We start from the raw sequence: 13757 nt of genomic DNA, 5'->3' as shown, positions 1-13757 counted from the left end.
ATGCAAAGCTTACTTAAAGCTGATAAGTTTAATCACTTTCCTCATCAACAAGATGGAATAACTGGTTAAATTAAATTTTGCCAAAATTAGGTACATTTTTAAGTAAGGTATAAATGACTATTTACAGTGTAGAGAATCTTGAACCCTTGAAGAATCATTTTTTAATAGTAAACGAAAGCAGTGTTTCACAAAAGACTTCACAGACAACATCAGTCACAAGCACCCATTTTATTGTGCTGAATAAGGCAGTGAATATCTATAAAGAGAACTTTTTTATTCAATTTTTTAACAGGCAAGCAATTTGAAGTGGAATTATAGACAACAATACTAGGTGAAACAGAGAAAGCCATAAATGTTAGAAAACATTTGAAGTTATATATTAGGTGGAGGAGGCCAAGAACAGGTGACCTTCTCTCCCCACAGCTAATGAAACTACATAACATTGCATAATGAGAAGAAAAAGGCTTTAGAACAAGGTAACTGTCCAGTCCAACTGTGACTGAAAGGCAGAGATGAACAGACTTATAAAATGTATCACCCATAAAAATAGATATATGAACAAAAAATATATATATAATTATATATAACATGTTCTCCCTGGAGTCAGCCACCTGAATTTAACTGAATTTAAGCAGTTTGAGTAATGAGGTAAAAAAAAGAGACCCTCTTGGAGGTAGTAGTGTGTATTCGATTGTACTAGAACACATTAGCAAAGTCGACTTCATTATGACACCCACAGCGGAAAGCACATTAACAGTGGCTCCTGTGGATACACATTCAAACCAACAGATCAAGTCAAGGAAGGACTCAAGAACATCGTGACATCTTCTCAGCAATGCACATTGTCAGACATGTGCATCACAGGGAACAGTACTTTTTGTTCACAATTTCCCTAAAGGAGTGAACATACTTCTTGCAAACAGATGTTTGTTAGGGGTAAACAAAAATTAAACAAGCTTAATAAACTTATAAACTGCCTAAACAACGGAACGCCCTATACATTATATGGCGTCTCCAAATGAAAAGATGTTTTAGGGACCTTCGGTATTTCTGCAAATGCAGATAAAACAGAATCTACATTTCAGTGCAGATTCAAAATCATTTCTCTCTGCAGAAATGGAGTTTACTTCCAGTATGTGAATGCGTCAGCAAAATCTCTACTACGTCTTATGGTTCATTTTAAATCATTTTAAATCACACATCCAATTCATCCTTTACATCTATCTTTGGGTTTGACTGTGCATAGTTTTAATTTTTGTAGCAATTTGTAAGACGTTGTGTTTCAGATCCACACCTCAGCTCTCTGGAGTTATCCACTTGGCCCCACCCCCTTAAACATGTTACAGTAGTGAGATGTTTCAGTCAAAACCCTTGCATTTTAATCATCCATTTTCTGTACCGCTTATCCTACACGGGGTCTTGGGGGAACCTGGAGCCTATCCAAGGCACAAGGTGGGGGACACTCTGGATGGGGTGCCAATCCATCGAAGGGCACAATCACACACACACTCACACTCTATGGACAATTTGGAAATGCCAATGAGCCTACAATGCACTATCATCATGTATTTAGTAAATTTATCATGCGAGGATGAAGCTTTTACATTCGATTCCTTTTGACAGGAAAATAACTCCATTTGTAGAATCTCTACGTAATCCAGAGCACCACAAAAGAAATACATTTCTAATGAACAGACATTCGTGAGCATGATGTTGTTTCAGGCTAGTTTACAATTCCTTATGTTCTTTTTTTGATCACTCACTGTCAGTACTGTGACCGGCTATAGTATGTTATTTTGCTCATCTGAGCTAAGTGCACATCACTTTTGCAGGAAGTATGTGTTCTGCTTTAGGTCTGACAGAGCAATGCATGTCACTGTAAGTAGGAGTTGCATTTCACCACTAAGCAGGAACCTGCTTCACCCACCTAAATTTTTAGCTCATTTAACTTGTTCTTTTAATTCTCCCAAAATAGTCAATTTTTGAAGTGATAAACGGCAACATCTACCAACTCGGTGAGTACTCGGAATTAAGCTGCATTCACATAAATCACATACGACTGTTGCATTGACAGTAAACTGAAGGTGTTTACAGTGAGCTGAACTTTCTGATGAATGTACAGCTCCCTGCAGAGCTGCATTTCATTTTGGATGCTTGATGCAAAAAGAAGGTAATTTATGTCTCTGCCATTTAGTTTCTTCATAATGTGTCAAATGTGAATGTAGCCTTAGTTTCAAGCTGCCAAAAGACCATATTTCAATGCCTACACAGGTAAGCTACTCTTTCAGACAGATTTTTGCTCTGCTGAATTTGTAGAAAGTTAGGTAGCGTTACAGTGTTTGAGCAAGATCTAATGTTGGTTTGCAGCTGCCATGCTAAAGGTAGCCACTCCATGCAGTTATAAATGTGTCAATTCAAGAGGCATGTCCGCTGCTCCACTAGCTTTCCACGAGGCTCTACCTCAGACCCAGTTGAGAATACCAGTTAACGGTTCAAAGGTTTTCATGATGATAGGCTGAAAAAGGTGTAACATTTCACTACAAATGAAGTATTACATATAAACCTGCTTGAACCACATAAGAACAGAAAATCACATTTGTGTAAAAGACACAAAACTTGCTAATCAAGTATATCTCGATATCTACTAATCTTTCAAAAACATAGTCATGTATGCAATATACAAAACCAAAACATATATATATTTTTTAACCTGAAAAAATATCAAGTTTTTTGTACTCTGTCTTCTCCCCCAGGCAAATTAAAATTGATTTAAATTGAATGTTTGTAAAGCATGGATTTTGTGCAGTCCTTTTTTTTCAGCATACATCGTTTGAAATTGTGCTGAAATAGACCAGGCAAAATCATTTATTTTATCAAGACCGGAGGTAGGTATTGTCAATTGATTATTAGTCTTTTTTTTCGCTTTTTTGAGGTACATATCTGAATAGTATGTATATCAGAAGAAATCTACGCTAAAACGCAAAGAAAAGAGAAGAAAGGAAAAAATAAGAGGAGCAGAGAAAATCCATTTGCAATAATATCATTTAGAGTCATACAAGCATTTGATCCATAGAAACAATTGAGTAAATCAGTACAAAACATATTCAAGTTAACTGATGTAAAACAGATGCCCCAGTCGCAGAGAAAGAAAAGAATCTTATTACATATAACAGGTAAATGAAAGTGTTAAAAATAAGAAAACAATTTTTTTTTTTTAAAAAAACAGTACGTATTCCCTTAGCTGCTTGAGGAGTTCATCTTGGAATCCAATCACACCTCGGATTTCAGTCATCACCTGCCTGACAAATCATTTGCAGAGCTTCTCTGTGCCATCATACATTATTATTACAGGCATTCAGAGAAGGTTTTTTTGACATTGGCACTCACTGCCATCACCTGCTGAGTAATGAGTAGTTTATAGCAGCGTGTGTCTCACAAGCTGATTCGCTGGGTGAAGAAATCGGAGGTAGCTTTGAAATGGTGAGGAGATATTTCATGGGCAACAGTGCCGACAGGATCGAAGCCCTGAACCCTTCCATGGTCACTGTGCTTCATGTATCTTGTGTGTCTTGAGGTATAGTGTGGTTTCTTTCCTGTGGATTATGTTTCTTGAGGTTCAGTTTTTGAGTCAGAATGGGATGACATACTTCCCTTTATGTGAAAGTATTGAATATTATGTCTTCTTTAAAGCTATGTTTTACAAAAGAGAAAAAACAGAAAGAAACACAATAACGAAGCTATACATGTAAAATGGTTAAGAAGATGCCAGGATTGTGTATGTACAGTAGATTGCTGCATGATTGTTCTGTAGTACTGTTGGAGACTTGTGTCTCATTTACAATTTGCAAGAGTACGTTTTGTCTAGTTTTTAAGCTCACCACCAAAGACAGACTAGAAAATAAACACCAAACCAACTCTGTCTTTTTATCCCCTGACACTAAAGAAGCCTGCAGTAATCCCACGTTCATGTAATTATGACACCACGCTAATTAAAATTGAACAAACTCTGGGCTTATTTTAAGGCAAATATAGTAAAGCTTAGTTATGTTTTTGGTGAAGATTTTCAATTGAGAGTTCTTTATATGAACACATTTCTACAAGATCATCTTTTAAAGGTTATAACCCTCATATTATTTGCATTCCTTAATGACTTTTTGATACCAGTTTTATTACCCTGGAAAGCCTCTAAAAACGATTTATAAAAGGTCCCGAGGCATTCCAAGTCCCGTACTCATGTACATGTTAAGACCCAGTGATAATAAGGGAGTTCTAGTATTTGAATACGTAATGCAAAGTCTTGTCTACATCATTGAATTGGGGCTTTTTGTACAACATAGCTGACAAATCATTTTATGCTATGACATGGCCTTTAAGTATGTTCAGCTCAATGTTCTTCAGACTCTTTTTGTAGCATCACAAAACTATATAACTCATGTAATGCATGTAACTTTCTTCGATTAATGCCCAACAGGCCATTTTATTTTCAGTCTGACTGCTCAGAACTGCAGGCCAACTCTTTTTTATACGAGTGAATCATTTTCTGTTGAACACTTTTTATCACAGGAGGTTGATATAAAATGCTGTATCGTAGATATCATCAGATTGGTAACAGAATGGTTCATTTCTCCTCTGTCTTTGGTGGTGTGACACAGAAGTAAGGGGCTTTCTGCATGTGTGTGCACTTGTGATGGAGTAACTGTGTCTAGGCTCTACCACAAACTTTTCAAATGACAAAACCAGATAGGTTTTCTTTCTCTTTTGCTAAATGCCTGAAATATCAGTGTGTGTGTGCGTGTGTGTGTATGTGGCAAGAGCAACCGCAGCACATCCCATGTGGCTAACCCCTGCACCTCTGTGCTACAGCAGTTTGGAATGCGGAGGTGAGCAGAATTATCATCTGCACAATGGTTGTGTTTTTTTGTTGCTGTGTTTTTGCCCCGCGTTCGTGCTATGAGGTTTTGTGTGCTGATCACAAAAACAAAACAAAATAAACAAACAAGAACAAACAAAAATTAACCTAAGAAAAGCAACAAATGAAAACGATTAACAAACTTGATAAACAAAAGTGGAAACTCAACGATAAGTGGTCAAGGCAGTCTTTTCCCTTGAAGAGAGCTGACAGCTGGATGAGGTAGAGGTAAAATGATGTGGTTGTTTAGTCCTCCTCGGGCGAGCCCTCGGCCTCCTCCTCTTCCTACAAAGCACAAAAAATAGCCTAACTTCAATCACTGCCATTTCTACACACACACACACACACACACACACTAAATGACGCCACATTTGAGGGCTAATACTAAAACATAATGAAGAAAGGGAGATGCAAACTTATCAACTTATATTTGGGGATTTTTTTTATTATTCATATCTAAACATAAAGGTAGTAATGCATGTGGAGTTGCCAGTACTGTAAAGATTTGGTTTAGTTCTGGTTTGACATAGTCATCCTCTATGAACTGCTTAAATTTGATTGAAACTGATCACTAGTCCCCGTTTTAATGTCTAGTCTAGCTGCTGCTGAGATGGCCATCACTGAGAGTTGCAGTAAGAAGTAGAGAGAGAGAGAGAGACAGAGAGAGACAGAGAGAGAGAGAGAGAGAGAGAGAGAGAGAGAGAGAGAGAGAATGAGGAAAAAGAAAGCGTGAGGGGACAGTCTTGGCCATTTTCCGAACCTGGGTGGGCAAATGCTAACACCTGCTTCCTGCGAGACACATGAACTATTCGCAATGCAACATGACAGCTGTCAGCTGATGAGAGTGCAAACTACTCTTCCATATACATAACAGATGCCTGCGAGTCACTAGTGTTACTCTGATTGACAGGTGAGTGAGGAATACCATCCCTCACATTGATCTGCATGCATGCATCTTTCATTTACAAAGAAGGCAAGAGAAGGCAAAAGAAATTGGTCAGCAAAAAGTAACAAATATGGATGGCCTAACGTTTACACTGCTGGGTGAGAGACGGTTCTATAGATAAACCTAGTGAATAGCTCTCTCTTTTTCTTAATGTAGGACTTTTGCAGTTACGCTAGATTCTAAAGTCAAGGTTTTTGCAAGAACCATACATAAAATAACTGGGCAAGCGTGATTAAAAACAGTCTAGCAGACATCTCTTATTGAGACCAATAATGAACTCAAATGATGAGTCAGGAGTCAAATGATCAAGTGAGGAGAATTCACAGACCATGCTGTCAGTCCTGGCATTTCTACTTGCCAGTGTTTCTGGGGCCATAATCGTAGGCTTCATATTTAATTTTTTTTTAAGAGTGTAGGCCACGCCACTTTGAGTTCAAATCAAAAAAACAGCTACAGATACGAATATTTGGAGTGCTATACAGATATAAAAATAAGTAGGTGTGTGTATGTGTGTGTGTGTGTGTGTGTATTACAGCCCATGCATTCCCACACAGCAACAAATCAGGCTGCAGTTATGCATTCCCACCGCAAAATGGTTCGCACCAGCGAACAAAGGAGGGGAGGGAGAGAATTTCTTACCTATTCATTACTTTCCATAGGTAACTTCCCACACTAATCAACATAGTCACTGCTGGTCCTTTAATTGCACTTGAAGGTATTTGCATTTGGAGATTTTTTTTAACCAAATGTCCACCAATTTAAATCATTTGAATGCAAATATAAATTTACCAGCATATCCCTGCCATCAGCTGATTCGCTTGAGTTCTCATCTGTTTTTCTATTTTTAATGCATTGAAGCAAAAAAGACCCCCTTTTCTGATCTATATCTTCAGGTCAGATTCCATATCTATCGGTGAGGGCACAGAAGGAGATGATATGGCAGAAAGCTCTGATTTTATGTGCAGTAGTATAATGTTTATATTGGCACTAGAGATTCACCCTGCAGGTCCCTGGCTAGAGAAACAGTTACGCTGTTGAGTCAGAGACTGGGAACTGTGAAACCTTGAAAACCCAAACTGGCCGTGACTCTCCTACACTCTGATGTAAATATAAGCACGTAGGCCTACTTTTCTGATAGACTGTGTACATTTGGCTAGTGAGCTGAGCCCATATGGGTCTGTATTCTCATGCTTTGACATGGGTTGTAGTACAGTGAAGCCATGCAGTTTTCAGCTGAAATTCTTATTGTTTTTTGAAGTAAGCACTAATGTGAGAGAGCCATTGGCTAGTATGTGTGTGTGTGTGTGTGTGTGTGTGTAGGATACACTAAGGATAAAAAATTTTGGTTACATACCTGAGCAGGCTTTTCTTGGACCACTTGCTGTGGCTGCAAGAGAGAGCAAGAAAAACAGTTATGATTTTTATCATTTTTGCTACCGCTTACCATGCCACCATTCCTGACACTTGCAATCTGTTTGACATATAAATGGAGAGAAAAGCTACTTCTCTGAATATAACTGCACACATCAATAGCAGCACTACCTAAAGCTAAATTTAGGTAAAAAAAAAAAAAAAACTAAATTGCCTTCTATAAAGCGCCAGCACCTAACCGTAAATTAAAGGAGAATGGGGCACACAGCAGAACCTTCATAGTAGGCAAATGGGTGAGTGAACAAAGCCCAGATTGTGCCCTCCTAGTGTTACATCACACTCACTAAGCATTGCCACCCCACCGGAAGAGGCTCTAAGACCCCAAGCAGACAGCTGAGCAGTCTTCTGCTCTCCCAGAAACAAAAAAAAGCCCTGACAGTCCCTTGTGTTGCAACTAAAGCCAGCCACTGCAAGGAGAACACACACAGACACACACACACATACTACACTGGATTGTTGGGAACAGCTGGTGCATTTTGTGCCAGTTCCTGCCAGAATGCCAGCAGGCTGTAACATAGTAAATGTCAGCACCGGATGGACCTGAGAGTAGAGTGTGTGTGTCGATAAAGAGAAATTGAGAAGACGAAGGAGTAAGCAAATACAAGCTGGGAACTGTCAACCAATAATTCAGATACTTGGTAACCATGTCTTTGTTGACAAATACCTCCACCAAATTGTGGCTCTGTCCTACATTTTAATGGCAAATCTTCTCATTAGTCACATTCATTGTCATAGTTTAACAAGCTAATATGCAAAATTAGCTGCTCTTGAAGGCCTGTAAGTGATCTAATACCTGCACTGTGCCTTCACTGGTAATACATTTGTTCCCTACAATACATTTTACAAATTGTCTCACTTTAAAATAGAAAAATGAAATGAAAGATGAACATTTTAATAATAACGGCCAATACGCTTCCTATAGATATACAGTAATTTTGGAGCTAACTTGGTAATGAACATGTGTTAGGAGATAAAGGAACTACCTAAACTCAGACTGAATTATTTTACCCCTCAAGAACCGAAAGATAATAACAGGTTGTCCTTTATTTTCCAATTTTATACATCAATTTGCAAAGTGGATAAAAGGTTATTGTCACTTTTGCGATTTTCCTGTTACAGAATGAAAACTGAATGGCCAAAAGATACAGTTACAGGTTACAAGACTGAAGTGATTATAAGCCAAAAATTCGATCAGTGAAAGCCCCTGAAATAAAATGGTTTGCATGCAAATGTTTCAAAAAGGATAAAGCGAGGCTTGTCTCAAAATCATTTTATGTGTTTTACATCTTAACACCTCTATAAACTTGCAGTGGCAAATCTCCATGTGAAGAATGAGTTCCCACAGCTCTCTTCCCCATCACTGACTGTGGAATGTAGCTCAGGACAAACAGTATTTGAAACCAGAGCTCTATAGGTAGAGAGGCCCCCCATTTTCTATGGCTCAGAACTTTCCCTCCACCTCCTTCCCTTCTGCCCCATCTGCACAAAAGGGGAAATCTTGGCATTGTCTTTCACAAGGCTGAAGCTCTACTTTGAAGTTGCTTGGAGCTGACACTCTGGGTGCTGGTTTAAGATGTGGGCCAGAGCTGAGTGGGGCCTGGTGACCCTGGGGCCCCCCAACGTCCTACACACACACACACACACACACACACACACACTGTGTGCGGCCCAGTGCTGAGGGAACCAGAGATATGTTCCCAGAGAAGGAAGAGATCAGCAGAAGAAGCCCCAGAGGCAACTGCCCCATCAGTGTTGAAACTCAACCCCCGAGAAAGAATGCAACCTATTCCCCCTCTCTCCCTCCTTTGCTACCCAGCTATCTTTGGAAAGCCCTTCCCAGATCGACTTCCTTTCGAGATAATGCAGTACAAATCAATTGCCATTCTGGCGCTCGTATTGAATGCAAGCAATCCTGTGATGAACTCCACATGGCACAGGGCTTTGGCTCTCCACCAAGCTCCGCTACATATCCCATCATATTAGCACTGGTACATGACACTCTTGGTAAAAAGAGTTGGGATATTTTGATCCTGTCTGATGGCACCCAAAAAAATTCCTCATTTCTATTTCTGTCCTGGTTGTGAATTCACGGGTTAATCATTTCAGTGATACATTTAACCTGCCAGAGTTGGTTTGAAATGTCTTAATTACACATTTTAATGGGAGCCATTTCAATAATAAGAAACAGGGAAACACTGGTCAATAAGTGTCCAGTGGTGTTACGGTTACACATTTTCCCAACGCTCCTCACTAACTGATCAAAGGAGGAATAACATGGCAGAAAAAACTAATTAACCTGAGAAAATTTACTCCTGCCATTTAACATCTACACCTACCTGCAAATAGGTGTAACCTGAGACTTAAACTCACATTATCAGTCATTACTGGTTGAAGACACTTCCCCACCTCCCCCAAATTTGGGCTTGCCAATTCCAGTTATTCAGAAATAAGAAAATGTGCAGAATCGGAGCTGCCTGCTGAGTTGTGATTGATCCCGGGGGAAAAAAAAAACCTGAACCGATTTCACTTGGTATGGAGGAGGAGCTGTTAGTGCCTTATAGCAAACAATACAAAACATTTAACGACGTTGTCTACAGTTAAAAGCTTATAAAAATAAAACCTACTAATGATGAAGCAGTTATCAATCAATGATAAATAGCAAACTTAAATGTCATTTGCTTTGTCTAATCTCAATTGTATTTAAATTGTATTTAAAGCACAATATAAATGTGAAGTTCAGTTTGATTTTATTTGTTCATCAGGTGGCCAAAGCATACCAAGAGTAAAGATGGTCTTTGTAAAACTGAATCGACATCTTATTATATTGTGATAGAAACCGATACCATGACCATCTTAAACTATGCCATCATATAGATTTTTGGCCATAACACTCACTACTAATTACATGAACAATCTTCATTCCAGGAATATTGGTGTACATCACAGTTCTACAAATATTACTGCTGCGCATTGCAAGACACTAAGATATTTTTAAACTGTGCATATTATCAATTCTGTTGTGTATACCCATCTGTCACTTGCATTGTCCAAAATAGACAAATAAATTATATATCTATCAAGAATGAAAGATAATATAGAATTTTGTAGTCTGCACTGTGGTTAGTGCATCCTTTAGTCATTGTTCTGTCATAGCGACCAAAATGTCACAGTAGGATTAAATGTACAGAAGTCTTTTTTTAGTGCAGAGATTGAGTTTTACAGCAGTCAGTGTGTTTCCTTTTTTTCTGCCAGTGCCATCTGACTTGCCACAGCCTGGTTTCCCAGCTTATAGAGTTTTGCATGCCTTGTAACAACTGCCTGGCGGATCACTGAAACACACACACCATGCTCAGGAATGATAACATCAAAGAATGCTCACCAGAGGAATGGGGAGAAAAGAAAAGCAAAAGAAAACATGGCATCACTGCTTAGTCCATGCTAAAGGCTGCTGTACAGCAGCTTTGCTTTAACAAAAAATAAATACATAAATAAAAATGCAGCGGACAACAATGACACTCTCCTTCAGTGTGCTCAGAAAATCCTCCACAGCTCTCAGCAGAGCACTTAGGTTTGCCAAAGGAATAAAGCATAACAAGATAAGTGAACTCTTCAACAGCCAGTTAACTCTCATCTGGACTGTCGGCCCCCTTTTCAAGTTCTGACAAAACAGGATAATCAGTTTGTCACCCCCTCTCTAACTGACGAGACAGGCATGAACTTTTACCAGCCGCAATTTGTGTGGGTGTATCTTTGCTGGCAATAAAAACCTGTCCATCTCCTTCACTATTCCAGTGTATGAAGGAAAAGCAAGGAAAGAGCAGACCTCCTACTGTTCTTCTGCTGTCAATAGCTCTACCCCTCCCTGTGAAGTGGTAGATCTTCACTTCAGAATACCTTGGCAATGATTCATGCCTCTTGGATTTCAAAGAATTTACGAGTCAATTCTTGTGTAATCTTGCCTTGTCCTCTGTGTGTTCTCAGCGCATGCTTTTTGTGTATGTGACAACTCACTGAATTGGTGGCAAACCTGAAGACACCCACATTGTGCATTGCTCTGAGTCCATATTTGTTCAGTTTTCTTTTTTAATAAGTATGAAGATAGGCATGTACATGTATATAGAGAAAAGGTTACACAAAGAGATTATGCAAGGGTAAAGAGGCACAAGTAATGATTAGAAGTTTCTGACTTATGTAATAGCGAGACGACAGTCCTTGAACTTGCAAGTGCAAGTCTTAGCAGCTCCAGAGAAGAGCATGCTGGAACAGTGTGAGGCCTCACAGTGTACACAGCAAAAGGAAGGATTCTCATCCTCACAACATGGCACGTCTAAAGGTCCCCTTTGCATGCCTTGCATTTTACTAAAAGCTGCCAACTAAGGGGAACCCCCGTGTTCCTCTCAGTTCAAAGCTGGTGGAATAACTTTCTTTCTGGCCTTTTCTCATAACATTTGGGTGTTTGTCTGGTGTCATGAATCACAGATCTTCCAATTAGTAAATTTCCATCTATGAGATATTTCTTTATTGCTCAACAGCAAACAACGGATGAGAGTGAAGTCTAACACATGCTTTCTCAGATGTGTAGCCCATCACCACACTAGTTACCCTCTTAGGCATACATGACTTCAAAAACATGTCATTCTAATCGACAGTATATATATATATATATATATATATATATATAGAGAGAGAGAGAGAGAGAGAGAGAGAGAGAGAGAGAGAGTGTGTGTGTAATGCCTTCCCAACCACAGAGATGGCTACTCCTGACCATGGGGCGATTCAAACTTGCAATCTCCCAATGATAGGGTGAACGTTTTTCTTTTACGACACCATTTTAACTATTTTTTTTTGTTAATCCCAGTTATTGATAATTATAGGTAATGTCTTCAGGCAGGATTTTGTGGCCATGACCTTGCTCTTTGACCTTTATTGTATATTTGTGTAGTGTCTAAACTCTTAACAGACTTCAACAGAACCACATATCTGAGTTTTCTACAGAAAACCATGACATCTTCACTACACAAGGCTCTAGAAAAAAGGTAGCTCCAAATTTCCAAATTGTGACAAAGCTAATACTAATATCCTAATCCTAATACTTTGGATTTTTGATCCAGGCCACTATATTTAACTCTGTCTTGGAGATCTGTGGTGGTTGGTTTCGAGATGAAGTTCTCTTTAGACTAATATTTTGTGTTTAAATGCGACCACGTGATTAAAACGTTAACTATAAATAGAAACTCAGTAATACTGTGCAATTATTGAAGCATTGTTAAAGTGTAAAGAGCCCACACAATTACATTTTACCTTGCTAATAAAATATAGGACGAAGTCTAGAAAGCAAGAGTGCAGCTCACGTTCACTTTAAACTTAAACTGAGAACACATGGTTTGTGTTTGCGCAAAAGCCTTTTTTTTTTTTTTAACATAGCCTCTCCTTAGGGCCGCTGACAAGAATTCCACAAAGACAGGAAAAATAAAAAAACACTCTGCCTGATTTGATGAGGCAAACCTATCCAAGGACTCCCTCATTCGAGGCAGACCCCACGGACGAGCCACCCAGTAACTACGTCCCTCCCCACCCCCACCACTCCTACGAATAAAGGCCACATGTTATATTAAACTAAAGGTGGAAGTGGGGAAAAGGAGCCAGGCATCTCCCGGGTGCAGGGGTGGCACAACGTCAGCTTTGTGATTTCTCCTGGAATGCCTCCACTATTTCGGCTGATCCTGAAAAGGTTCTACAGCCAGGAAATCCAAGCCCTTCACAGCCAACAAACCTCCATCCACCCCTCCATCTCTTCTCCATTTCCCAATCAACCACACTCCCCTACCAAATAGTGCTATGAATGGCACCTATCAGAGTAGAGCTAAACCCCACGATTAGGGGGAATTGCTGAACGGCCCATTGTAGAGGAGAAAAATGTCTGCCAGAGTGAGGAATGTGGAAAATTCCTGGCAGGACAAGCAGCCTTTTGTTAAGATTTTTTTTCCTTTTTTTGGGAGGGGGTGTTCTGGAGGGAAAGAAAGGCGCAAATTGGATCTGCTCCGTTTAGGAGCCTCTGCTGTTTGAAGTGAAATCAGTTCCCAGAGTTTTTCAAAGGGGAGAGGGGTCATGGGCAGCACTGTAATTCAGGTTTTAGTTCAGTTCCACACAGTTTTCTAGTTTGAGTTTTTGTTGTCTTGAGGGTCCTTACTAAGTCTTATGGGATCATATAGAGTATCTCATACTCATTTGTAGTTCCTTGTCTTTTGGTTGTGTCTTGGTTTTTTTCAGTCTGTCTCTCTCTACAACACAAATCCTATGTTGTTACTGATAGCTGCGCAGGTTATTCATAGCCATTTATATAGCATATAAGAGACCATGTGTTCTTGAAACTATAGGATGCAGTTGTGTTTTTGTTCAGGAATAAGAGTTGAGTGGGAAAGAATCCATAACGAGCAGTCAACTCCGCCCATAGTAAGCTGAATGATGCAG

The 13757-nt window shown here is 39.3% G+C and overlaps 1 protein-coding gene across 1 annotated transcript in view; it reads right to left on the bottom strand.

Moving 5' to 3' along the window:
- Positions 1 to 213: 213 nt before the first annotated feature.
- The window catches only part of hmga2 (high mobility group AT-hook 2), a 29822-nt gene continuing 16278 nt past the window's right edge, over positions 214 to 13757 (bottom strand). Inside the window, exons 4-5 of the mRNA XM_026922594.3 lie at positions 7210 to 7242; positions 214 to 5194 (exon numbers count right to left, since the gene is read on the bottom strand). Of these exons, the coding sequence (XP_026778395.1) occupies positions 5156 to 5194; positions 7210 to 7242 (72 nt within the window). The 3' untranslated portion in view covers positions 214 to 5155. The remainder of the gene's footprint in view (positions 5195 to 7209; positions 7243 to 13757) is intronic.

Source organism: Pangasianodon hypophthalmus, chromosome 18, assembly GCF_027358585.1.
Source record: "Pangasianodon hypophthalmus isolate fPanHyp1 chromosome 18, fPanHyp1.pri, whole genome shotgun sequence".
NCBI classification, from domain to species: Eukaryota; Metazoa; Chordata; class Actinopteri; order Siluriformes; family Pangasiidae; genus Pangasianodon; species Pangasianodon hypophthalmus.
The sequence above is the reverse complement of the archived record's forward strand: the minus strand, read 5'-3'. Positions and strand labels throughout refer to the sequence as shown.